Source organism: Pongo abelii, chromosome 13, assembly GCF_028885655.2.
Source record: "Pongo abelii isolate AG06213 chromosome 13, NHGRI_mPonAbe1-v2.0_pri, whole genome shotgun sequence".
NCBI lineage: Eukaryota > Metazoa > Chordata > Mammalia > Primates > Hominidae > Pongo > Pongo abelii.
Window position 1 is genome coordinate 123864913 of NC_071998.2, and position 26752 is coordinate 123891664.

The 26752-nt window shown below is 51.1% G+C and overlaps 1 protein-coding gene across 1 annotated transcript in view; it reads left to right on the forward strand.

The window, feature by feature from the left end:
• Positions 1-26752, forward strand: part of CFAP77 (cilia and flagella associated protein 77) — a 160779-nt gene that overhangs the window by 117588 nt on the left and 16439 nt on the right. Inside the window, exons 4-5 of the mRNA XM_024252098.3 lie at positions 7580-7685; positions 12873-12974. Coding sequence (XP_024107866.1) covers positions 7580-7685; positions 12873-12974 — 208 coding nt within the window. The remainder of the gene's footprint in view (positions 1-7579; positions 7686-12872; positions 12975-26752) is intronic.

Here is a 26752-nt window from a genome sequence, read left to right on the forward strand (position 1 = left end):
CTGTACTAATGGGGGCATAGTGATATCATAGTCTTCATTTGCATTTCTCTAATGGCTACAGATGTTGACTATTCTTTCATGTGTTTGTTTGCCATCCATATATTCTCTTTGATGAAATGTTTCTTCATGTCTTTTGCCTATTTTCTTTCTTTCTTTCTTTTCTTTCTTTCTTTTTTTTTTTTGGTTTTTGTAGAGAGGGTTTTGCCATGTTGCCCAGGCTGGTCTCAAACTCTTGGGCTCAAGGAATCCTCCCACCTTGGACTCCCAACATGGGGGGATTACAGGCCTGAGCCACCGGGCTAGGCTTTGCCAATTTTCTTTTTTTTTTTTTTTTGAGACAGAGTCTCTCTCTCTCTGTCACCCATCCTGGAGTGCAGTGGTGCAATCTCGGCTCACTGCAACTTCCATCTGCCAGGTTCAAGCGATTCTTGTGTCTCAGCCTCTTGATTAGCTGGGATTACAAGCACCCACCACCATGCCCGGCTAATTTTTGTATTTTTAGTAGAGACGAGGTTTCACCATGTTGGCCAGGCTGGTCTCGAACTCCTGACCTCAGGTGATCTGCACCCCTCGGCCTCCCAAACTGCTGGGATTACAGCGTGAGCCATCATGCCTGGCCATCAATTTTCTAATGGGATTGTTTGGGGGTTTTTTTGGTTTTGATTTGTTTTGTTTTACTGTTGAGTTTTGGGAGTTTTTTATTCTAGATACGAGTCCTTTGCCAGATATATGGTTTACAGATGTGCTCTCCCTGTCTATAGCTTGTCTCTCCATCCTCTGAACCAGATCTCCCACGGAGCAAACGTTTTTAATTCTGAGGAAGCCCAGTAGTTTTTTTCTTTCATGGGTTATATTTTTGGTGTTGAGTCTAAGAAACTCTTTACGTAGCCTTAGATCCCAAACATTTTCTCCTGTGTTTTCTTCTAGAAGTTGTATAGTTTAGTGTTTTGTATTTAAATCTGTGATCCATTTGAGTTAATTCTTGTATCAGGTGTGAGACTTAGGTTGAGTTTGTTATGTTTGTTTGCTTTGTTGTTTGTTTTGTCCAAGATGTCCAAGGCTCCAGCACCATTTGTTGAAGACTATCCTTCCTCCATTGAGTTGCAATTTCCCTCCATTCGCTTCTTTTGGTTTATTATAACTCATATATAGCCGAATTTACAATATCCTGAATTATGAAAAGTGTATCTCCTAAAATTCTGCCTAGTCTTTCTCTCTGTCTCCTTCCCCCGCTTCCCTCCCCCGTGTGTCCTCTCTTTCTCTCTCAGTCTTTTTCAACAAGAAATAATTACTGAGAGCAGCACTGTGCCAGTTCACACCAGATATAAACCATCCCCGCCCTCGTGATGTTGGTGGCCAATGGCCAAGACCTGCTGTAAATCAGCAAACGAACGAATGAATGAGCGCCCCGCGTGGGAGGGCGCCAGACCAGGGCTGTCCTGGGATGGGCTGGTTGGGGAGGTGGCCTCACTACTGGGACCTGAAAGCAAAGGGGAAGCTGAGTGTGTGCTGAGCGAGAGAAAGAGGATTCCAGGGCTTGGAAGATGAGGTGAGGGGTGGCATGAATGTCAGGAAGGAGCTGGAGAAGGAGGCAGGAGCCGCTGGAAGGGCCCTGTGGCCCGGGCAATGAGTCTGGGCTTAGGCTAAGACACCGGGGGGCCACAGAAGGCATTTTAAACAAGGGGCGATATGATCTGACTTATATCCTAGGTTCTTCCCATGTCAGACCAGCTTCTCCACCTTTGTATCCAAGGTAATGAGCCAGAGCAGAAGCGAGCACAGCCTGCTGGTCTCCTTCAGAGAACCGAGGCTGGGGCTGTTGGGACTCCCAGGGTTTGTCGGTTACTCTCATGCCCCAAGCCCCTTTCCCGATAATAAGAGCTGCTGGCCGGAGCAAGACACGAGGATGTCAGCCGAGCCCGCAGGAGGGCTGAGGGTGCCTTTGTGGTGGCGATGGATGTGCCGGAGACTGCTGAGAAGAGAGCTTTTCTGTTGAGAACGGCCTCTTGGGGTAGATATTTTCAGATTACGAGTCTAGTGTCATTAGAAAACACAGCGATAAATTAGGCTGCTCAGAAGCATGGGGTGTGTAATAATTAAGTAATAAAAGTCACCGCAGGGGTAAAAGAACTGGAAAACAAAGAAGCACCGTTTGTAGCTGCACCACGGGCTGCTGTCTGAAGGACCTCTGAGCAGGGGCGGCAGCTTGAAGCTGCTGAACCTTTGCTCAGACAGAATCCCAGCTCAGCCCCGGCCCAAAGAGAGCTGCGTGGAGGGGAGGCAGACTGGCCTAGGAGCATGGTCAGGGCCCAGGGAGTGGATATTTAGGGTCTGGTTTAGCTCTACAGCTGTCTCTGGGCCATAAGCTGAAACACGTGGAGGAGCCCGGCAGAGAGTGGAGCCAGCCTGGTTGGGCGACACGGCAGGGTGAGGCCTGGGGCGGAAGGGGAGCTTTTACTCAGCGCCGGCCCATTGCTGCAGCCAGGAGTGCAGTCCAGCACGGGCAGAACTTACAAAATGTCAAGACACTCCAGGAAGCTGTTTTTTGAATGGAAAAAATTTTAATTTTTAAGTGTTGACAATGATTTCAAAGTTGAAGACCACCATGCAGGCCACATACAACGCAGAGTGAGAGGCTCGAGGTCTGCCATCTCCGGTCCTGAGCTGTGTGACCCTGGGAGACGCTTCCCCTCTCAGCACCTCCATTTCCTCATTCTTTTTTTCTGTGAAATTAAGTCACGGGGTAAGTTCTGAGGTTCTGACCCCTTCCTGGGGCATTTGCATCTTTGAAAAACACATAAACCAGGCGCGGTGGCTCACGCCTGTAATCCCAACATTTTGGGAGGCAGAGGCAGGAGGATCACTTCAACTCAGGAGTTGGAGACCAGCCTGGGCAACATAGTGAGACCCCTATCTCTACAAAAAATAAACAAAAATTAGCCAGATATGGTGGCACACGCCTGAGGTCCCAGCCACTTGGGAGGCCGAGAATATCGGATAAAAACTGCGGATTCTCTCCCTAGACGAAAGTCTTTCCATAGCTGCACAGAAATAATCACCTGCACCTTCATAGGACTTTGGGAGGCTCACAGCCTGGGGTTAGATCATCTCCAGGTCCTTAAGCCTTGAAGCATGAGGCCTGGATGCAGCGCCTCTAGCTGCCCCACGTGACTGAACCGGAGGTGCCCTGACCGAGATCCCAAGGTGACCCAGGTGCATAGTTTGAGAAACGCTGCTCAAAGGGCCCTTCAGCTGCCGAAGACTCTTCATGTTCCAGTCACTGGCCGTGTTCTGGATACCGCTTATGGGAAAGGTGGTTCCCATCGATGTTTCCCAGCGTGTAGGCTGAGGAACCCCTGTGTATGAGTGCCCTGTGGCCGGTGTCACAAATTACCACGAGGTTGGTGGCTTACACAATAGGAAATGATTCTCTCACAATTCTGGAGGCCAGAAGCATGAAACAGGAGTCAGCAGGCCCCGCTCCCTCCCAGGGCTCTAGCCGAGGACCCTTCCTGCCTCTTCCAGCTGCTGGCGGCTCCAGGCGTTCCTTGGTTTGGGGTGGGTTACAGGGTAGCTCACGTTATATTAGGTTGGCACAAAAGTAATTGCAGTTTTTTTCTATTGAAAGTAATTTGAGGCCAGGTGCAGTGGCTCACGCTTGTAATACCAGCACTTTGGGAGGCCAAGGTGGGTGGATCACCTGAGGTCAACAGTTCGAGACCAGCCTGGCCAAATGGCCAAACTCCATCTCTTCTAAAAATGCAAAAATTAGCTGGGCATGGTGGTGGGTGCCTGTAGTCCCAGCTACTCAGGAGGTTGAGGCAGGAGAGTCACTTGAACCCAGGAGGTGGAGGTTGCAGTGAGCCGAGATCCTGCCACTACACTCCAGCCTGGGCAGCAGAGTGAGACTCTGTCTCAAAAAGAAAAAAAAAGGAAAAGAAAAAGAGGTAATTTGACAATGCTGGTCTAGAGGCTTGACTACCTTCCAGTTTACTTTGGGTTTTTCCCCCCGAACATATTTGGTAGGCAGCCCAGCATCCCTCCTAGCATATCACTTCTGGCAGAGTATCTATTTGTCACTGTCAGTGATGTCAAGATTGATAACTGGGGTCAATTTTATGTTGTGTATATTTACCACAATAATAAAATGATGATCATATAAAGCGCTGGTCATTCAGTTCAGCTGCTGCAGCATGACCCATCTGCTGGGAAGCTCCCCATCAGCCTCCACCTAATCATTTTAGCAGCCACAGATGAATGTTCCCTAGATCCATTATTTCATTAGGAGTCGCAAAACACTGATTTCCCCACTAATTCTGTCATTCCTCCTGCATTTATGAGCTCTGGTTTTTCTATAAAGAACTTTTCCGGCCAGGCGCGGTGGCTCATGCCTGTAATCCCAGCACTTTGGGAGGCCAAGGCGGGCGGATCACGAGGTCAGGAGATCAAGACCATCCTGGCTAACACGGTGAAACCCCATCTCTACTAAAAATACAAAAAATTAGCTGGGCATGGTGGCGGGCACCTGTAGTCCCAGCTACCCAGGAGGCCGAGGCAGGAGAATGGCGTGAACCCAGGAGGCGGAGCTTGCAGTGAGCTGAGATAGCACCACTGCACTCCAACATGGGCGACAGAGCGAGACTCCATCTCAAAAAAAAAGAACTTTCCCTTATCGCCTATTTGGTTACCCCAAGATGCAGTTTTTACAGGAAGGGCAGGGAAATGCTCTGTTATTTATTTTCAGAATAATGATTTTGTGGCCTAGCAACCTCCAAACTGCACAACGAGGTTTTCCTTTTTTCCCAACCAGAATTATACATATATCTCCACATGTCATATAGAGAGTGCTATATGATGGATTTCAACTCACGGCCATTGTTATTCTGTCTAATGCTCAAATCGTCCTGTCTTTGGCCAATTTGGGCTGGCCCCTGTGGTCCATTACCATATCTCCTAGTAGCCTCTAACAGCTTTCTTGCTTCTGGCATGGGGACCTCCTGGGCACAGAGATCAGCCATTTCTCCAGTGATCCCTGGTTCTTTTGAGCGGAGAACGGCACTTAGAGACCACAGTCTGGGCACTAGGGGTGCTCACTCTACTGAGTTGTTGTCACTTCTAGACTTTTACAGTGGACAGAGATAGGGATAGGAAACATGTTACTTTTTATCAAGAGGAAAACTAACCAGTTCATAATGATATTTACAATTCAAATTTAAAATTACAGAGGTTTTTTTTCTACTTCTTTGATTTTATATAGGTATTTGTTTTCTCCTAATGGCATGTATATAATTACTAATTTGCTTTATCCTGGAATATATACATAATAGTTTCAAACTGACAATATCAACATTATTATTAGCAACAAGGACATGGCTTCAGATTTCCTCATGGTTCTTTTTATCCTCAGGCTATCTTACACTAGGGATATTCTACTCAAACCTCTTTTAAAGTCACTTGAAGCAGGGTGAGGTGGCTCACGCCTGTAATCCCAGCACTTTAGGAAGCCAAGGTGGGCAGATCACTTGAGGTCAGGAGTTTGAGACCAGCCTGGTCAACACAGCAAAACTCTGTCTCTACTAAAAATACAAAAAATTAGCTGGGCGTGGTGGCTGGTGCCTATGATCCCAGCTGCTCAGTAGGCTGAGGTGGGAGAATCACTTGAACCTGGGAGGCAAGGTTGCAGTGAGCTGAGATTGCATCACTGTACTCCAGCCTGGGTGACAGCATGAGACTCCACCTCAATAAATAAAGTCACTTGAAATCATCTGTGGTTATGCCACAACTTGACATACAATTAGGTTCATTTGCTTTCTCCTATTGTTATTTGGGGTAAATGCTAATCCTTTCTCTTTAATTTTTTCATAATTAGCAAAAACCCATTTTTTATGTTTCCAAAGTCAAAACTAGAACACAAAATCTATTCAAAAAGTTCCAGCTTTCCTTTCTGTCATTTCCTTCCTGTTCTCTCCCTCATTCTACAGGTGGCTTCTTAGTTAATAAGTTTGGTTTATCTTCTCATTTTCTTCCTCATGAAAATAGAAATATATGTATATGCATCATATATGTGATATACATCATAAATTCTAGATATCTATCTTATATATATGGGGGCATCCTATGGGACTGGTTAGGGGTGCTCATTTAGTTTTCTCTGGTTAGTTCTAAGCTACAAGTGGATACAAAACTTAGGGGAGCCGGGAGTTATTAACCAAGTCCTGGACATTCTGGGTTGGCTGTTTCAAGGTTATTGTTTGGCTTCCTGGCCTGCTGGTAGAGACCACAGTCTGACTTCCTACAAGTCTGGCATAGCAGGTGGCTTCCTGGGCTGGTTACTGTACAAAACGGGCTGGTTTCCTGGCCTAGATGCTGCAGATTGTGGCTCATAGTTCTTTTTTTTTTGAGACAGAGTCTTGCTATGTTGCCCAGGCTGGAGTGCAGTGACGTGATCTTGGCTCACTGCAACCTTCATCTCCCAGGTGCAAGCAATTCTCCTGCCTCAGCCTTCCTAGTAGTTGGGATTACAGGTACACGCCACCACACCCAGCTAATGTTTGTATTTTTAGTAGAGACAGGGCTTCACCATGTTGGCCAGGCTGGTGGCAAACTCCTGACCTCAGGTGATCCACCTGCCTCGGCCTCCCAAAGTGCTGGGATTACAGGCGTAAGCCACCACGCCCAGCCCATAGTTCTACTTTTATATGTGGTTTGGCCATTGTCCATTTGGATATTCCATCTCTCAACCTGTTTAGAGATTAGGTCCCACCTGGGAGCAGTTGGCCATTCGCTGCTTGTGGCACAGAGGCTTGTGGCTGAGTGGGTCTGCCTTGCGGTGCTTCCATGCTGCTCTGGGATCTTACCCTTCTCATCTATAAGATGGGAATAATACTAGTATCCATTTTCGTGTTGGGAAGGGGTGGAGCATACAAAACGCCTAGGGTAAGTGCTCCTTGGCTGGAAATCATTGTCAAAGAGAACCAGAGCGAGACACTGATTAAAGGTGGTAAAGACATTTTATTCAATACTATTGCAAAAGGGGAGAGGCTTCAGTATAGAACTGAGTTCAATTCCAGATACAACAGAAGTGGGAATGTTTAGCGGAGGGGCGGGGTCAGTGGATGGAAAATTACTAAGAGGAGACGTCAAGGCAGGAAGATCCTTGCTAAAGGCAGGCCAAGGTCATCAGATATCAGGGGTGCGGGTGAGGAACTTAATCAGCTGTCAAGTGTAATCAGATGTGAAAGGGTGGGGAAATCAACGTAGCGGGACTCTTGGCTAAAACTGGCTTCAGCAGATCAAGGGCCCAGGGATGAGGCCTAGTGAGAAAGAGAGCTCAGAGGACCAGACCTCTAACGTCTGGTCAAGGAGGGAGTCCTACCACCATCCCAGGTCCAGCACTCATAAGCCATGTGAGGGACCTGTTTCGTGGCTTTTGAGCGCTGGGAGAGAGGTTTTCACAGCGGTGGGAGTGATGTGCCCCACAGCCCCTGACGTTTAGGAGGCTCCCGGGGGCGGGGAGTGTGGAGCGGGTGCCTCTGGTCTTTCCGGGGCCTCAAACTCTGTCTGGACTTCTTCCCTCCAGGCCTTCCACACCCTTCTTTGATCTGCTGCAGCACCGGTACCTGCAGCTGTGGGTACAGGAACAAAAGGCCGCCCAGAAAGCCATCAAACTGGAGAAGAAGCAGAAGGTAAATGCAGCCCTCGCTCCCAAGTTGCCAGCTGATGGGGTGGAGAAGAGAGAAGGGCTGGCCAGGGCCAAGCATCGAGATGACACTTGTGTATGTTTGTCATTGGGGGTGAGTGGGAAATCAGGTTGCATCTTCTGACCAGCATCAGAGAATCTAGCGCTGAAAGCATCTTGGTGATTATCCAGTTCAGACCCTACCTAAGCTCAGAGCGTAGAGGAGATGGGTCCGGGGCATCAGTCAGTACGCCCCGTGTGACCCTGAGCGGGGATGAGAACCCAGCTGTCCTGACTCCTACCTGGGGACCCTTCCCACCAAACCTCTGCACAACTTCACACACCCAAAATCAGATTTTAGACTAATCCAACCTGGCCCACACAGAAGTATGTCCTGTACAATCTATAGAGAAAAGGCCAATAAGGCAAAGTTGAAAAGGAAACCACTTCTGAAAGGGTGCCTTAAAGAACACATTATATTAAACTTTGTAACATTTTATTACAAATTAACCAGGAAGCAGCATTCCAAACACCTCCCGTGCATGATGTGCATCCTCTCATCTATGCTACCAAAGCCGCAAGGCAGGCATTGTAATCCCTGCTTCCCATGAGTGGAAGTCGAGGCTTGGGGAGGCAGTGCCTGCACAGGGAAGTTTGAGCTGAGGTCCCAAGGATGTCCAGACACTGCCGATTGCTGGTGATAGGAGTCCCTAGCAACGAGCAGGACGTCAGGTTAGTGAGGTTTTTAGCAGGAAGGAAAACCATCTTTAACTGTTCGTTTGTGTTGTCATACACATGTGAAAATACTCAAGGCTGGGCGCGGTGGCTCACACCTGTAATCCCAGCACTTTGGGAGGCCGAGGTGGGTGGATCACCTGGTTTGAGACCAGCCTGGCCAACATGGTGAAACTCCTGTCTCTCCTAAAAATACAAAAATTAGCTGGGCATGGTAGTGGGCACCTGTAATCCTGAGGCAGGAGAATCGCTTGAACCCGGGAGGCAGAGGTTGCAGTGAGCTGAGACTGCACCACTTCACTCCAGCCTGGGCGACAAAGTGAGACTCTCTCAAAATAAAAGATACTAAAATGGTACTTCCTGGCTGGGCGCGGTGGCTCACGCCTGTAATCCCAGCACTTTGAGAGGTCAAGGCGGGCGGATCACGATGTCCAGAGATCGAGACCATCCTGGCTAACACGGTGAAACCCCGTCTCTACTAAAAATACAAAAAATTAGCTGGGCGTGGTGGCATGTGCCTGTAGTCCCAGCTACTTGGGAGGCTGAGGCAGGAGAGTTGCTTGAACCCAGGAGGTGGAGGTTGCAGTGAGCCAAGATCGTGCCACCGCACTCCAGCCTGGGCAACAGAGCAAGACTCCATCTCGATAAAAAAAAATAATAATAAATAAATAAATAAAATAGTACTTCCTTTAAAATATTCTGAAACTCGAGCTTTCAGAGAGATCAGATTGGCCTCCTCCGCAGTAGGTCCAGACTGATGATGGTAAAATCAGAATCACTCTATGTTCACACGGTACTTTATAGACTTCATCAAGGGCATGGCTCCAGTGTGGCTAGTTGTCATGACAATCACAACCAGCACCCTCCCCAAGCCTCTGAGCTGAGGGCTGGGCTGAGTATGCACCCTGAGTTTCTGCATTTAGTTCTCTGAGAATGCCCTGAGGTCGGTCTCTCCTCCTATCATCTCAGTTTGGTTTATTTCACGGGGAAACTAGGGCTCCGAGAGATGAAGTGATTTGCCAACAGTGTCAGACCTAGGTGTGTCCAGCCTGAGAGTCCAGGCTCTTCCTGAAGAAGAGGTCCCACTCCTGCTGTTTACGGAAAAGCCTGGGGCTCAGCGACAGCGCCTGTGATGTTCTAGGGCCAACCAGGGGATCGGAGGAGTCTTTCTAGAAATCCTGGTACCCTCAGGAGGGGCCAGGAGGGGTGCACGAGGTGGGAGGCTGAGGATTTCCAGGCGTGGTGGGTGTCAGGGCCTCTCCTGGCTCTTCTCAGCAGTCTGCAGAATGCCAGACACCTCATTAAAGAGCTCAGCGTTGTAATAACATTTTAAGAGCAACCCATGACTAGTTTATTTGTTAATGGCTCAAGCAAGAGTCCACTTGCTGTGGTAATGGCTGGTTTCAGAGGGAGCATTACCAGCACAAACTGCTTTCTAGCCCCGCATTAGAGCTGGGAGTTTTTTTGTTTGTTTGTTTTTGAGACAGAGTTTCGCTCTTGTTGCCCAGGCTGGAGTGCAATGGGGCAATCTCAACTCACTGCAACCTCCACCTCCTGGGTTCAAGTGATTCTCCAGCCTTGCCTCCTGAGTAGCTGGGATTACAGGCGCCTGTCACCAGGCCCAGCTAATTTTGTATTTTTAGTAGAGACGGGGGTCTCACCATGTTAGCCAGGCTGGTCTCAAACTCCTGACCTCAGGTGATCCACCCACCTCAGCCTCCCAAAGTGCTGGGATTACAGGCATGAGCCACTGTGCCCAGCTTAGAGCTGGGAGTTTTAATTAGCAGGTATTTCACGCAACCCAGAGTGTTGGTAAACCCACCCCATCTTCCTGCTCTAGGAGAGAGCCCCTCTTTTTCAAGCAGAGCCTCCTGAAACAGCTTGTGTGGTTTGGAGCAGGTACCAGCTCTGCATGTGTGGCTGAGTGAGTCTCTCTTTGTTGGGGTCTTGGTTTCTGCATTGGGTGCGGAAAGGGGTCTGATTAAATGAGGGCCCACCATACTGTGCCTGTGGGGGGAGGAAAATGTCTTTCCTTCTACCCATTCTAGACTTATGGCTGAGGGCCCTATCTCAAAAGACAGATTTGCAAGAGAAAAGCATTCAAATGTCTTTCAGTTTTATGTGACACATGAGGCTCCGTAAGGAAATGAAGGCCCAAAGAAATGGTTAAATGCATGTATTTTTATGCTGGATTTGGTGAAGAAGGGGACAGTTGTGGAGAAACAGGATTGGATGAATAGTGTGATCTTTTGGTGATAAACTGGGGGAAACTTCACAAGTCCTGTTTGTTCAGATTATCAGGATGTTCTTTACCTGTAGGTTTTGGGGGGCACCTCTCGAATGAGGGTCTCATAACCTGCTTGAGGGGAGAAGGGCAGGGGATGTGAGAGAGACGTCCTACTTCTGCCTTTTTCAGTATGCCAAGGGGGCATATTTGGAGGTATTGTGAACTCCATCACTTAGCGTGTAGCAGGCACTCAGAAAACACTTGTACCAACCTCGTAATCTTGCTCCAAGATTCTCTGTGGCTGCTATATTGTCCTACAAATGGCTACAAACCCACCAAACATGGGAGGCTGTGGTCTGGGGTTGATAGACAATTTACCAGACTTGCTTAGATGGTCAGTTTGCAAGGCCCCATCCCCACCACCACAGACCTCAGTGTCCTCCTTAAGCCTGTAAGCATCGGGGTATGTCCTGATTTGGATGGTGATGACCCCAGATGAAATTCGTGGCAACAGCTACCAATAAGTGAGCTATCATCTTGGCCAGCCACCCTGCTCAGAGCTCAATTCAGCAAACCCTGCAAGAACCCTGCTCAGTGGGCGTTGGCACCCTATTTCCAGCAGAGGGAACCAAGGCTCAGACAGGTGACATGACTGCTTGCCTCTAATTCCAAAGCCTGGCTCCATAACCCCCAACTAGACAGCCTCCCTGCTTTGGTTCAAAGATAGTTTCAAAACCTTCTAGACATGACCAGGTGCGGTGGCTCACGCCTGAAATCCCAGCACTTTGGGAGGCCTACGCCATTGAATCACTTGAGGCCAGGAATTTGAGACCAGACTGGCCAACACGGCAAAACCCTGTCTCTACTAAAAACACAAAAATTAGCTGGGCGTGGTGGCGGTTGCCTGTAATCCCAGCTACTCGGGAGGCTGAGGCAGGAGAATTGCTTGAATCCGGGAGCCTAGATCACGGCACTGCACTTCAGCCTGGGCAACAGTGACACTCCGTCTCAAAAAAAAAAAAAAAAAAAAAGGGTAGAGGGGCTTGTAAGTGATCCATAGATACTTTCAGTAATATTAATACAATAAAATCAGTAAAGGGGGTTTACTGGGGTGGTAGCATCTTGGATTAAACTCAGTTCAGTCTTTATTTGTCAACTGTGCCGTCTGTATGCTTCACACCATGGGAGGCAACGCCGAAGGTTTACTGGGCCCCGCCCTTGGAAGACAGTTGCCTTTAGGGAAAGAGGAAACATAAGCCTGGTGAACCCCAGGGCAGATCCATGTTCTGTAGGGCTTGAAAGGTCCACAGTTTGGAATCCCAATTTAAGAGAAAATACACAAAGGAAACCTGAGACCCTGTGAGCTCATGCACAGGGCCCCTCCTAACTGAGCCCTGAGATAAAGGACTTGGCAGCATTGATGGCTTCAGGGCTATTCCGCCAGGCCTCTGTCCCCAACACTCCCCGGGGGCTGCCCTGAGCCAGGTCTGTGGCTCTGGCCACAGCCAGTACTGACGACTCCCAGACCAGGGCCTCCAGCCCATCCTCAGCTGCCTACGCCCCATCCCCTCGCACATCTTAGGACATGACACAGTCGAAGCCAAGTGCCAAGTCTGTTGGGTCAGTCCAGAACAGACCTTTTGAGCTACGTGGCTCTAACAGTGGACTTGCTGGCACCTGTTAGTGGGCACAGGCACGCAGGTCAGGAGCAGAGGGGCTTCCACTGTGTCTCTGAAATCACACCTGCAGAGACACCGTGGTGGGGGATCCCTGGGTCCCCTGAAGAAGCTCTCACTCCTGCATGAGCAGGCCATGGAGGACCTGCTCTAAGAGACTCTAACCCCTGGAATCATGCACTTCTTCATCCAAACACCATGGAGTCCTGGGGACCCACTGGGGCTGCGTGAGCCACGGAGGACAAGTTCAAGGATGACTGAGACACTATGCATGCCCTGAGGGTGGCTGCACGCTGGAATCCCACATGTTCCAGAGACTGGAATGCTCCGGGTGTCCTGGGGTCCCACCCCCCCAGTCTCCTGAGCTGTGGCCAGAGACAGGACCATGGAGGCAGGTGGTGTGAAACAGCCTTGGAGAAGGGCTGGGGCCAGAAGGAAAGTGACCGAGGATCTTGCTACGCCAAGAATCCCAGCCCTCTGTCTCTATATCCCTTCAGTACGGCCTTCTCCAAGTAGCCGGGCAACCGTCTCACCTTTGCCTTTCCCTGGCCTGCAGGTGGTCCTTGGGAAGCTGTATGAGACCCGGAGCAGTCAGCTGAGGAAGTACAAGCCGCCTGTGAAGCTGGACACCCTCTGGCACATGCCTCACTTCCAGAAGGTCAGTGTCACCTTCATCCACACCCCTCCCTGCACCTTGCTGGCTGCCACTCACCTTGCCAGGTCCTTACCTGCTGTCTCTAAGTTCTGTGGGCTTCTCACCATCGAATAGCACAACAGCAGCAGCAGCAATCGTAACAGCTAATGTTTCTTGAGCACTTCCTAAGGCCCGGAGCTGAGGCCTTGTGACTTTTTACATTCACTGAAGGGGGCAGCTGCTGCTACCAGGCCTATTTTCCAGACAGAAAACATGGTGGATGCTGCGGAGTGGCAGAGTCTTGGACTGAACACAGACCATCTGGGTGCAGAGGCTGGGTGGCTGTCCACCTAAGGCAGAGGTGGTCTACCTGTAGAGGAGGCTGTCCACCCGAGGCAGAGACTGTCCACCCGAGGCAGGGGCTGTCTACCTAAAGGAGGCTGTCATCTGTAGAGGAGGCTGTCCACCTGGGGCGGAGGCTGTCCACCTGTAGAGGAGGCTGTCCACCTGGAGGAGGCTGTCTACCTGGGGAAGGAGGCTGTCCACCTGGGGAGAGGGCTGTCCCCCTTGAGGAAGGAGGCTGTCCACCTGAGGCAGAGGCTGTTCACCAGGGGAGAAGGCTGTCTCCCTGGGGTGGAGACTGTCTCCCTGGGGCAGGGGCTGTCTGGGCCAAACCTCCCTCCAGGGAAGGGGTAGTTGATGCATGACATCCTGTGCTGGGAATTTTGAGGTACAAGACAGATGCATGCCAACCAGCATGAACTTCCCACAGAGTGATGTCCCTGGGGAGAGAGGAGCAAAGGTCTACCAAGGACTGGGGCAAGTGTGCAACGTGTACCCAGACTGACCTAGATAAAGACCCAGGGAACGTGCCACGTTCTGGCCTCAGAACTCAACTGGTGTTCGCTCAGCCATGTAGCCCTGTAGCACCCAGTCAGGGATTCATCTTCAACAGCTTTTGGCAGGGAAAGAACAATGTAAGAGCCGGGGGCGCTGTATGGAGAAAGGGAAGTGGGAGATTTGGGAACGGTGGCTTCAGGATGGGGCCGGGGGAGCTGCGTGTGCCCAGCTCGGCAGAGGTAGCCTTTCTAGGAGGCCACAAGGCAGTCGCCTGGCCCCGAGAAGACAGCTGCACAAAGCAATGTTCCTGGGCGCTAGGCCCGGCTGCTGTGCCGCATTAAACTGCAATTTAAACAATGAAGGGGCCGGTGCCTTTCTGAGCCTAATGCACTGGAACAGGCTGTAGAGCTTCACGGGAGAAACCTGCTCTGCCCCCCTTGACGCGGCCTCTCATGTCCTGCCCAAGTGGCCTCTGCCAGCATATGTCAATGACCACGCGCCCCGCCGCCCATCAGCGCGCTGCCTCCGTGCACAGCAGACGTCAAGGGAGGAACAGGGCGGAGCACGTTTGGGAGGTGGTGAGAGTCAGTGCAGCTCCGCAGCTCCTCTCACCGCTCCTGCCCTTGACAGCTCGGCTCATCTCTAGCTTCTCTGCCTTTTCCAGCCATGTCGCTTCCTCTGCTTCTCCTGCTCTCTCACTCACTCAGCGGATTCTGTCCACAGCCTCCATCCTGGCCGTGGCTGTGGTCTTTCCTCACTGCCTATTTTTTTTTTTTTTTTTAAGGCAGGGTCTCACTCTGTCACCCAGGCTGGAGTGCAGTGGTGCAATCGCCTTCACTGCAGCCTCAACTTCCCAGGCTCAGGTGTTCCTCCTGCCTCAGCTTCTTGAGTAGCTGGAACCACAGGTTTGCACCACCATGCCCAGCTAATTTTTGTATTTTTTGCAGAGATGAGGTTTCACCATGTTGGACAGGCTGGTCTCCAACTCCTGGGCTCAAGTGATCCTCCTGCCTGGGCCTCCCAAAGTGCTGGGATTACAGGCGTGAGTCACCACGCCCAGCCACCTCCCTGCTCTTTTCTCTGTAAGAACCCCTGTGGTCCGTGGGGACGCTGCCTGAGGAGGGACTGGGACCCAGCGTTCTACCGGCATGGGCTGCCCTCTGCAACACTCTGCTTTAGGCCTTGACTCCTAGCCCCACTCAGCCCCCTCCTCTCTGATTTAGAGCTCAAGACCATGGACACAGGAGGCTCAGGTGTTCTCCCCTCAGCAGAGCAAGGAAAGGGCTCCAGGTAACAGTGCTGCACCTGTGCTGGGAGCTCCGGTCTTACTCACCTGTGTCCCATGGCGCCTGGCCCGGAGAAGGAGCTAAATGCATATAGAATGAGTTTCCATTTTCAAAAGAGGGGATTTGACTCAGCTGACCACGGGTCTGCCAGTCTTGAGACTGTTGTTCTGAAATATGATTATGAACAATAGCAAACCAGGAATGATGGCCTCCTGTTCCGTGCCAGGCACTGTGTGAGGTCCTGTGTGCATAGTACTTCATTTGAGCCTCAGAACAAGAGTCCTGACCAGGTGGTGCAGATGAGAGGCAGAGGGGGAGCACCTTCCTTGCCCAGAGAGTGGTGGGGCTGGGAACCCAGGTGTGTCTGATGGCAGGGCCCAAGCCGAGACACATGACCTATTGGGCCATAAAACTCATGAGAAAGAAAATCAACATGCAAGCCACAGTATCTACTGAGTATTCTCCTTTCCGAGGATATTCGCAGGATGCTGGGAGTTAAAGCTGCAGGCTGTCTCCCTATCCTCCTGGCCGGAAACTGGGGCCAAGGGAAATGGGGAATTGTGCTGGGTTCATCCCTGGATGCCGCCCTGTCCGACCCAGCAGAGACCCTTAGACCCACAGAGTGCTGCCGTTATGGGTGTCACATGCAGTCCCCTCCTTGTCAGGAAGTAACACCAACAAAAAGTATTTACTGAGCCCTTAGAATACACCTGGGGCTGAGCATGCCTCATCTCATAGATATCATGCCGCATTCTACTGACATGGAAACTGAGGCTTGGAGAGGTGAGAAGTGGAGTCTGGGTCCAATCCGGGGTTTCCTAGCCCCAGGGCCTCCCGAGGACCCCTTCCCTCACCTCCAGGCCCCACCCACAGGTCCCCATTCTCACCACCAACGGATCCTTTCTTCCCCTTCACGGCACTTAACTCTGCATTTAATTAACTGGGCAGTTTTTTTCATCTTGCTCAGTAAAATGTGAGCCCCCCAGGACCGTGCCTATCAGTTCCACACCTTGTCCCCAGAGGGCAGCAGGGTGCCTGGCACAGAGTAGGGGGTCAGTAAACATCTGTGGAATGAATGAATGAGGGGATGAAAGACTTAACCGCCAGTACAGCCCAGAGTGACAGAATTTAAAAGCCTGTTACAGACCTGCTGAGCCTCCCCTTTCTCCCCTTCCCAAACCAAGCACCCACCATCCTGGCAGCCACCAACTGGGCCTGGACTCAGGGGTCCGGGCGGGCGGCCAGGGCCACTCCCCCCTCCCCCGGCGGAGCTGCTGTCTGTGGTGTCTGTCTCGTGTGAAGCCCCGGGAGGGCCTTTGTCTGCGCCTGGCGTTGCCGCTGATCTGCTGCCCCCACCCCAGCCCCATTATGAAGGGAAAAGCGCTTCCAAAAAAGTTGAACCTGTCACGGTGATGGATAACCTAAATGGACTCTCCCCGCTCACGAACAGATGTCGACGCTGAACTCTGTCAGAAATAATTAAACACCTTTCACACTGAAAAGCAGCAGGCAGGGCGCGGCTGCTGCACCGACCCCACCAGCCACGAGGGGGCTGCCCTGCCAGAGGGGCTGCCGAGACCCCCGCCCTGGATGACCCGGGCCACTTACAGGGTCGAGAGAGGAGAGGGAACAAAGAGGGAAAAGGACACATCCCCCACTGTGCATTCCCTCCAGGCAGGGCAGTACAGAGATGTCTTCTTTCTGGTCTGTGCCACCAGCAACTGCCCCCGGTGGCCGGGGCCCAGAAGGGGGTTCAGCCAGCAGCTGGCGAGGGGCCCTCCTACCAGGACAGTTATGCCTGGGCTCTCCAGACCTCTGTTTCCTCATCTGACAATAAGTGGGTGGAACTAGTTCTTGAGGGTTCCTGCCAATCCAAGATTCTGTGATCCCCAGTTCACTGGCCCAGGAGCCATGCGGGAGGGGATGGGGGTCCCTTGGAGGTGCAGACCCCAAACCCAGGGTGAGCCAGCAGGGGGAGCAGCTCAGATCCTTCTCAGGTGTCCATTCTGGGGATGGGACATGAACTCATTATCTCCCATCCCTGAATGGAGGAGCTGCTGGGCTGGGGCTGATGCCCTCTGTGCCCTGGGGGGGATAGAGACGCTCCTCTGCCCTTTGGCCGGGTGTTCTAGGTCTCCAGGGCAGACAGCGAGGCCAACAGGGAGTAATGTGGTACATCTGTGTGCACGCATGACTCCAGGGACAGCCAGACGGGGTCAAGTGGTGACCCTGCCACACCTACCTGTCAGGTGGCTTTACCTGTCTGTCACCCACTTCCTCTTCCATAAAATGGGCTAACAAATGCTCCCCTGGCCAGGCTGCTGGGAGGATCCAGAGAGAACATGTGTGCACCATGCTCAGCAGAACGCCTGACCCATGTTAACTGCCTATAAGTGGCAGCTGCCATGAGGATGGTTGTGGAGAACATTCATTCATTCATTCATTCACCCGCTTATTCACAAATCTTTTCCACCTGCGCCTTTGTGCCGGGCCCTGTTCCCCACACTGATGCTATGCTGGTGAACAGGCCAGACTCGGGTGTGACTGCCACCGTTGGGCTGCTGGCCGCTGGCTTGGGGTGACATGGACAGACAGACCGACACACAGGCAGCTGCACAGCTGGGCTCCTGGGCCGGGAAGTCTGGAGAAGTTCTGCCCTAGGTGTCCTCGGGTGTCCCCAGGTGCGCTGTGTCTGCAGCCTGAAATGGTCCAGAGACACCAACCTTGCTTGAAGGGTGGAGGCCACTCCCATAACAATAGCCCCGTTAAACATAGCCCTGCGTGGGCCAGCCCACCCCACTTCCGTGCCTTTTGCAGAAACCTCCTCAGGGCTCTCCAGGCAGGGTCCAGACACCACCACTTGCCTAGGCAGCCCTCCCTGGGGCCCTGGCTAACAGTGCTTCCTCCGGTTCTCAACCAGCCACTCGTGCACGGCCACACAAAGCAGACGGTACATCCTTCTACCCAAAGACGGGAAGCGAGTGCCCCCAAAAGCTTATGGCCGATGACAATGGTGAAAGACTGGATGCCACTGATGAAGAGATGGCTCAAGTACACGTTAGGAGACCTTGAAAACCATGGCTTTGATCTGTACTTATTGACACTTTAATAACATATTGTTGGGCAAAACAGTCCATGCCACAGGACCCCGTCTGGAGAGAAGCACCCGAGCATCTCTGAGTGTCTGCACAATGCCTACAGACGTTCAGCAGGAGGGCCCCCCAAATGGTAGCAGTGGTGATCTTTGGGGTGGGGGGGTGGGGGGTGAAGCTGATTTTCCTTTCTCGGATGCTCTTTTGTATATGTTTTGCATTTTTTTCAATGAGTAGATGTAGCTTTTCCAAAACCAGTAAGGCTATTTTTCTAAATGTTTTTAAAAGATGGAGATTCTGAGTTCTTCCCCAGGTGTTCATCCCAGTGTTCGACCCCCAGCTTTGAGCTCAGTTCTTCCTGATGTCACACCAAACGCTCGCATGCTGCTGGCCAAGTCTGGTTTTGCATATTCGGCTTCCCTCAGGCATGAAGGTCAGGGCTGTGCTCCAGCAGCGAAGCCTGCTGACTTCCGGAGCCTGGATCTTTATTACAAAGTCTATGGTATAATTAGAGACCCAACATCTATTTTAGAAGGGGGCTTGCCCAAGCATCTGGGGGGGGTCTTCACGTTCCCCTCCCGCCCCCACCCCCGAACACCCGCCCCTCCCCCCACAGTCCTTGTCTCTCTGCACCGCCAATACCCACCAACATTACATAGTCGTTCAGTCACTAAAGTATGAACAAATTGACTATATTTTCATTTGGCTTTTGGTTTCAGCCCCACTGCTTTAGAATAATGGCCCAAGCTATTAAGCTAACAGTTTGATTTACAAGCTTTTGTGCTCTGAACGCTGGGATCAGACTCCTCTGTTCGTGGAAGACTAACCCTGCCTCGGGTCTCCTGGGCCCCTGGCTCCCTAATAGAACAGGAGATGGAGAGAAAAAAATATATCTCAGCAGCCAGCCAAGCAGTGACACCCAGAGATGCAGCTGATTAGTGAAAGCTGCTGAATCTAAGAAAAGGATTTTCTTTCCCACCTTTAAGCTCTTTTACAAATCATGGCTGGCTGGAAAGTTAACTCGCTGCTAAACCCCTCAAGCGGGCTCCTAGTCTGTCCACCCTGCCGCCTCTGCCTCTCCACAAGGCTTGCCGGTTAAAATGAAGACGGGCCGACCTCCACAAAGGTGTATCCGACCCCAGGAAGGACAGATGCCAGATCTACAGCCCCTCCCAAGGGTCTCTGCACCAGTGATGTATTTTAAGAATCCTGTCGCTTCCTTGCATCGGAATAAGAATCATCTTATGTCACTGTGTTGGGCACCAAGTGCAGGAATGGAATGTGTCACATGCAGAAACAGGGCAATGGGAAGAATGATTCAGAGGCCCTGATGGAGTTGACACTTCCTCTGTAAATGCAGATACCCCCCATTCTACATGGATCAGTATGCCAACGAGCTGACTTGCTACAGGGATGAAAGCAGGAGCTTGGCCGGGTGCAGTGGCTCACGCCTGCAATCCCAGCACTTTGGGAGGCTGAGGCGGGTGGATCACCTGAGGTCAGGAGTTTGAGACCAGCCTGGTCAACATGGTGAAACTCTGTTTCTACTAAAAATGCAAAAATTAGCCAGGCGTGATGGCCGGCACCTGTAATCACCGCTACTCGGTGGGGCTGAGGCAGAAGAATCGCTTGAGCCCCGGAGGTGGAGGTTGCAGTGAGCAGAGATTGTGCCACTACACTCCAGCCTGGGTGACAGAGCAAGACTCTGTCTCAAAAAACAAACAGAAAAGCAGGAGCTTAATTGGTTTTACATAATCTGGCACCTCAGAGGTGTAGAATTTTTAGGCACCTGCTCGTGAGGTGGCATTGCTGCTCAAATACTGGCAAGCCACAAATAGCCAGAGCTGAAGTTCTGGGGCAGAGACAAGAGGAATGGAGGTGTTCGTGTATGTGGGGAGTGATGGGGGAATAGTGGCCAAGCTCCTAGAGCAGCACTCAGAGTCTGGGAGTGTCTGTGGTGGGGCCTGGAGAGGCCAACAGTGAAGGGATGACCGAAGCTGACACTTCCAACAGGATCAGTCCTGCAACCTGGGAACCCCCAGTCTGGCTGCCCCCTTCATCCTAGAGCTCCAGAGCCTTTTCTGTCTAATCCAGAAAGTTTTTTTCCCTGATTATATGCAAAAATAGTTTACTTTTTTGTTGAAAATCACCAGAATCAATGAGTAAGACAGCTGGCTTGGGCATCAGTTACATCTTTCTAATTTCTAGAGGCAGCAAGAGTCTCATGTTGAATTTTGGGAGTTGATGGAATTTGGGGGGGTCCCCAATTTCTTCTTCTGACTTCTAGCTCATCTCCAGAATAATAAGTCTCCAATGATCTAGAGAGAATCCCACTAGCTTGGGAAGGATTTGGGGAGCAGCATCTTCCTCAACGTCTCCCTTGAAGCTTTTTTTCTTTTGAGACAGGGTCTCACTCTGTTGCCCAGGCTGGGGTGCAATGGTACAATTATGGCTCAATGCAGCCTCTACCTCCCAGTCTCAAGTGATTCTCCTACCCCAGCCTCCTAAGTAGCTGGGACTACAGGTGCACAGCTAATTTTTAATTTTTTTTGTAGAGACAGAGTCTCACTATGTTGCCCAGGTTCCTTCTGGTTTCTGAGTGTCCCCACTTGTCAGCCTCCATCCCCTGGCCCCAGCGAGGTTGGTGGGGTGGGGACCCAAAGCCACCTAACTTGGTGCCATCTGATATGGGGCTGGCAGCAGGTTCTTGCCCATAAATGGCATCAGATGATTTCCTGGGATAAACTCAGGGTTCATTCAAACTGAACTCTGGCAAAAGTGCAGGTGAAATGGATTAAGATGCTGCAAACGCAGCCTGACTGGCTACCCTCAGAGATGCAAAGCGCATGGCGTCAGTGAACACATTTGGGGTAGGGGGAAAGTAAGACAATGGGGAGGTTTTATGAAGACCGACTCTGTCTTCTTCCCCTCCTCTCCTCAAAGAAGTCCTAGGAAATGATGCCTTAGGGTGGTGCAAAAAAAAAAAAAAAAAAAATGTGGGCAGTTTGACCAAAGTCCAGTGGCTGGGAGAGTGGAGGGGAGAAGTTATGCTAAAGATAAGAGTTCCCAGACAGCAGCAATGATAACATCAACAGCTCACACATCCTGACTCCTTCTTGGGTGCCAGCCTGGGTGCCCTTTTTCTTTTTATAACGTGTTTTATTTTTTTAAGATGGAGTCTCACTCTGTTGCCCAGGCTGGAGTGCAGTGGCACAATCTTGGCTCACTGCATCCTCCGCCTCCTGGGTTCAAGCAATTCTTCTGCCTCAGCCTTCTGAGTAGCTGGGATTACAGGCATCTGCCACCACGCCCGGCTAATTTTTGTATTTTTAGTAGAGACAGGGTTTTGCCATGTTGGCCAGGCTGGTCTCGAACTCCTGGCCTCAAGTGATCCGCCCTCCTTGGCCTCCCAAAGTGCTGGGATTACAGGCATGAGCCACCACGCCTGGCCCAAGCCTGGGTGCTTTTGTGAGTTATCCCATTTCATGTCAATACTCTCAATAACCCCACATGGTAGAGATGAGTCGCCCTGTCTCTGAGGCAAGGCGGCTAAGGCTCGGAAGCTTAAAGTCACGTGCCCAAGGTTAATAGCTAGCATGTGGCCAGGTGGGGACTTGGACTCTGGCTGGCTGCCTCCAAGCCTCAGGCCCTGAAAGAGCTGATAAATACTAAAGACCTGCAACTGAGGTCGGGGGCCAGTGCGGGGCTAAATGCGGGGCCCGGGAAGGAAAGTGCAGGGCGGTCAGGAATGAGGGATTTTATGAGTGTCCAGAGTGTCGTGGCCGGGCCTGCTCTGGCTGATTTAAGCCCTGGCAATAAACCAAACTTCCCACTGCCCCAAAAGCCTCTAGACCTTGATAAAACCTCGGGCATCTTTTAAATTGCAGTTTGGCCCCAAGGCTAAAAAGGAAAGAGGCGGCTGATCCCGGATTCAGGCTTACTGCATTAAAAGTGGGAGGCTAAGGCCGAGCCCAGCAGGAGGGCTGTGTCTGTCTGTGGGCTGGGCAGCCATGCAGAGCGGCTCCAGGTCCCAGCCTGCCTCATGCCCGCCCCAGGTCTGCATCTGTGAAGTGCGGACGGCAACAGAGAGGACCAAGTGCAATCACGCACGTGAAGCGCGTGGCACAGGCCTGGCTAGGGGAGGGTCATGGGGTAACAAAGCCTCTGGGAGGGACGAGGCCCTGGAAGCTGCTCCTTTAGATGAGTTATTCGAAAACTTGGCTATGCCTGGGATCCTCTGAGGAGATGTTTAAAATGCAGAGTCTAAGGCCCAGTGCGGTGGCTCATGCCTGTAATCTCCCAGCACTTTGGGAGGCCAAGGCGGGAGGATCACTTCAGCTCAGGAGTTTGAGACCAGCCTGGCCAATATGGTGAAACCCTGTCTCTAGCAAAAATACAAAACTTGGCTGGGTATGGTGGTGTGCTCCTGTAATCCCAGCTACCCGGCAGGCTGAGGCAGGAGAATTGCTTGAACCTGGGAGGTCGAGGTTGCTGTGAGCCGAGATCGTGCCACTGCACTCCAGCCCAGGTGACAGGGTGAGACTCCATCTCAAAAAAAAAAAAAAAAAAAGCAGAGTCCAGGGCCCCTCCAGGACTCTGATCCAGTGGGTCTGGGACAGCCACCAAACCTGTATTTTCAGCAAGCCAGCTGCCCCAGTTCTCAGGGTCGGTGTCAACTCCACTCTTACAGTTACATTCAAATATGTGTTTACTGTGGCAGGCGGATGTATTTTCATATATTTGACATGAGGCATGATGGAGCTTTCAAAGGGAAATGTGCAGTTGGAGACTGCCTCTGTCTGTTAAACAGCCCTAAAGCTTATGAACTTCTGTCTTAGTCAGGCTGCTCTAACAAAATTCCATAGACTGGGGAGCTTAAACAACAGATGTTTATTTCTCCTAGATCTGGAGACTATAAGTCCAAGGCCAGGGTGCCAGCATGATCAGGTTCTGGTGAGGGTCCTCTTCCTGGCTTATAGCCAAGGCACCTTCTCACCGAGTCCTCACTTGCTGGAGAGAGAGAGAGAGGAAGCACACACTCTGGTGTCTCTTCTTATAAGGATGCTAATCCTATCATGGGGGCCCCACCCTCACGACCCCATTTAAACCTAATCAACTCCCCAAGAGCCTCATCTCCAATGCCATCACACTGGGGGTCAGGGATTCACATATGCATTTTGTTGGCTGAGCATGGTGGCTCCCACTTGTAATCCCAGCACTTTGCGAGGCTGAGGTGGGAGGATCATTTGAGGCCAGGAGTTCAAGACCAGCCTGGGCAACTAAGTGAGACTCTGTCTCTACAAACAAACAAGCAAACAAACAAACACCATATGCGAATTTTGGGTGGACACATTCAGTCCATAGCAAGCTCTTTTTCAAGTGCAGTGGAAATCTGCCTTCTACCTTCCACCTCCTTGTTGTGTTTCTTGCTTCTGGATCCCCATGGAATCACCTTCTCTCCCTTCTACATGACAGCCCTGCAAATTCCCAAAGTCAGATACCATTTCTTCATAGACAACCAGGGCCTCGACTGCACCCCAGGGCAGAGTTCTGAATGTTGGAAGGGGGAACCCTGCGTTGCAACAACAGTGGACGGCCCAGGCTCCACGGTCTCCACCAGTCCATGCTGCATTCTCTACCTTTAGCCACATGCATGGAAGATTTGTCAAGCTGCACTGCATTTCTATATATTTTTAAATAAAATTGTGGCTGAAGCTGTCTATCAACGCCACTTGAGTCACTTAATACAAGAACCTCCATGAAAATTCCCTGCTGGAGGGCAATTTCAAGAAGAAGCTTAGTCGGATTCGTGTACTACTAATAATAGTAATAACAGTACAAGCCACTGTATCTTCAGTGCCTACACCGTGTGCCAGGCACCATTCCAGGGGCTTGGCAATGACCCCACGGGATGGGTAGTATGACCCTTACTTTGCAGGTGAGAAACTGAGGCCCCTGGTCACACAGCTGGAAAGCGATAGGACCAGGATTGAAACTCAGATCTGTGGAACTCAAAGCCCTATGTCCCTAATCATCGAGTGCACTGTCATCCCTTCTGTTGTGGATAAAACATGCTCGACATGATGGAATGTGCTCCATTTGGCTTCATGTGGCAGAAATTGAGCAAGAGTTAGAGTCTGTTTAAACCAGGGGCCTGAGAGTTGCTACACTTTTCTTCAGACTATGCTTTATGCAACCCTTAATTTTTTATTTATTTATTTTTTTTGAGACAGGCTCTCACTCTGTCACTCAGGCTGGAGTGCAGTGGCACAATCATAGCCTCGACTTCCTAGGCTCAGGTGATCCCCCACCTCAGCCTCCCAAGTAGTTGGGACTACAGGTGCACACCACCATGCCCGGCTAATTTTTTTGTATGTTTTGTAGAGATGGGGTTTTACCATGTTGCCTAGGCTGGTCTTGAACTCCTGGGCTCAAGAGATCTGCCCGCCTTGGCCTCCCAAAGTGTTAGGATCACAGGCATGAGCCACTGTGCCCAGCCCTTAAATACCTTGTTTCACCTTGCATGCAATCCGCCAGATACCTTCAAATCACTTGGAAGGAGACAGGGTACAAATATTGAAGAAAGTAAAACACTTCTTCCACTTAGAGTTTAAGCTGAGCAAAGCAGAGATCTTCAGGGTGCCTGAATCTTGGATGCATTCCTAAGGGCTATGTTGCCTCATCCCCAGGCTCCTGATCTCATCTGTCCATCCATCCATCCATCCATCCATCCATCTGTCCATTCATTCATCTATCCAACCATCTATCTATCCATCCATCTATGCATGCGTGCATGCATCCATCCATCCATCCATCCATCCATCCACCCATCCATCCATCCACCCATCCATCCATCCATCCATCCATCCATCCATCCATCCATCCATCCTCAGCCATCTGTCCATCTGTTTGTTCATCCAACCATCCAGCCAAGATTTGTTTGTGTCTACTGGGTGCCTCTAAAAGTAGAGTTACCCCAAGACCTTTGAAGGCCTCCTGTCTGCTGACATTTCCCTAGAACCATGCCCACAATGTGGCATTAACATCTTTGCTATCTAGCTGAGGACACTTAGCTCTAATAGTCCTATTTGTGACTTGTCAGGCTTAGCCTCGTCAACCACAGAAAGGTTCTGCTCCTTCTTAAAAGATACCAGAAAAAAATCCTTCCTGGTCATTATTCCAATAAGATAAAAGGGGAATAACAACACCAAACCTCGCTGCAGTACACTCCACCCCCATGGGTCGAGGACACCAAACATCTGAGTATGTCCCCAGCTTCCCTGGCAGTAACGCAGAAGTTGTTCAACAGCCTATATTAATGAGCAATAAAGTCCTGATGGGCACTGCATGGACGGCTCAGCAAAGGACTTAATTTGCAACCGAGCACAAAATCAAAGACTGTCAACCGAGGAACCATGTGGCTGCATAAGCACCTTGTGCTACCTGAGAAAGCACTGTCAGGTAAATTTCCAGAGAAAGTAATTAAGGAATCCCCATTGTCTAAATTCAGCAGTAAAATTTGGAGCTCTGGAATTTGATGCTCACCAGGGAGCTGGTGTCTCCTCCCAGCACAATCCTTCATCAGAATGAACAGTGGAGGCTTAGGAAGGGATCAGCTGGCGTGCCTCCCGCCCTTTCCCTAACACGCCCCCCAGCCCTGTGTGGTCCTGCGTGTGTTGTCTTGTCAGAGAAGCAGAAAGCAGCAAATGAGATCTCCGCGTTGTGAGATGGGGGTGAGATTAATATACAAACATATAGACCTGAGATCTGGCAAGTGCCAATTAATATTTATCAAGCACCCACGGCGTACATGATACCGAGAATCAACATGCAAAACATACAGTCCCTGGCATCAGGCAATCTCCACTCCGAGTCACACTCAGGTTCCGCGCACAGATAGATGATCCGTGTGCTTGGAGGCACCTGCCCCGGTGGGAGAACCCAGCAGGAGTTTAAGTTAATATTGATAGAAGCGCCCTCTTCATACAGAGACAATGAAGGATTCTCAAGCAGGCATCGTCAGCACCCTGGCCTCCACTGGGGGAACCCTGGTGAGACACCACCCCAGATCTGTAGGGGCTGTCCCGTTCACAAAGACACCTCAGCAGGGTCTCCGTCAACACAGTCCCTTCACTAACTTCTTCTTAGTCCTCATGATAAAAGAAAAAGTCCTCCTCCCCACTGAAGATGAGGCTGTGCTGTGACCTCCCCGTCCTGATATTTCTAAGCAGGGGTGGGCAGGTTGTGGCAGGACCCCTCCAGAAGAGAGAGCTGAGCAGCCTCCCATCATCTGGGTTCTGCAAAGAAAAGGGAGGACCCCTCCCCGGTGGCTCAGCTTGTCACGGCCTTTGTTGACAACCCCATTGAAAGCGGCCTCACTGTCGCTGTGAAGTTCCCTCCGTCTCCCATTCACTCCTTTCTCAGACAGTTGTTGAAAGGCGAAAAGTCTGGAAAACACACACACACTCTCCCACCCCACCCCCCGAGCCCCATCACACAGAGGGAGAGGGGGCCGCAGCTTGGGGGAGCCGGGCTGACGAGCCTCTCACCTGGCCCCGCGGTGCACCGCCTCCAATTAAATCAA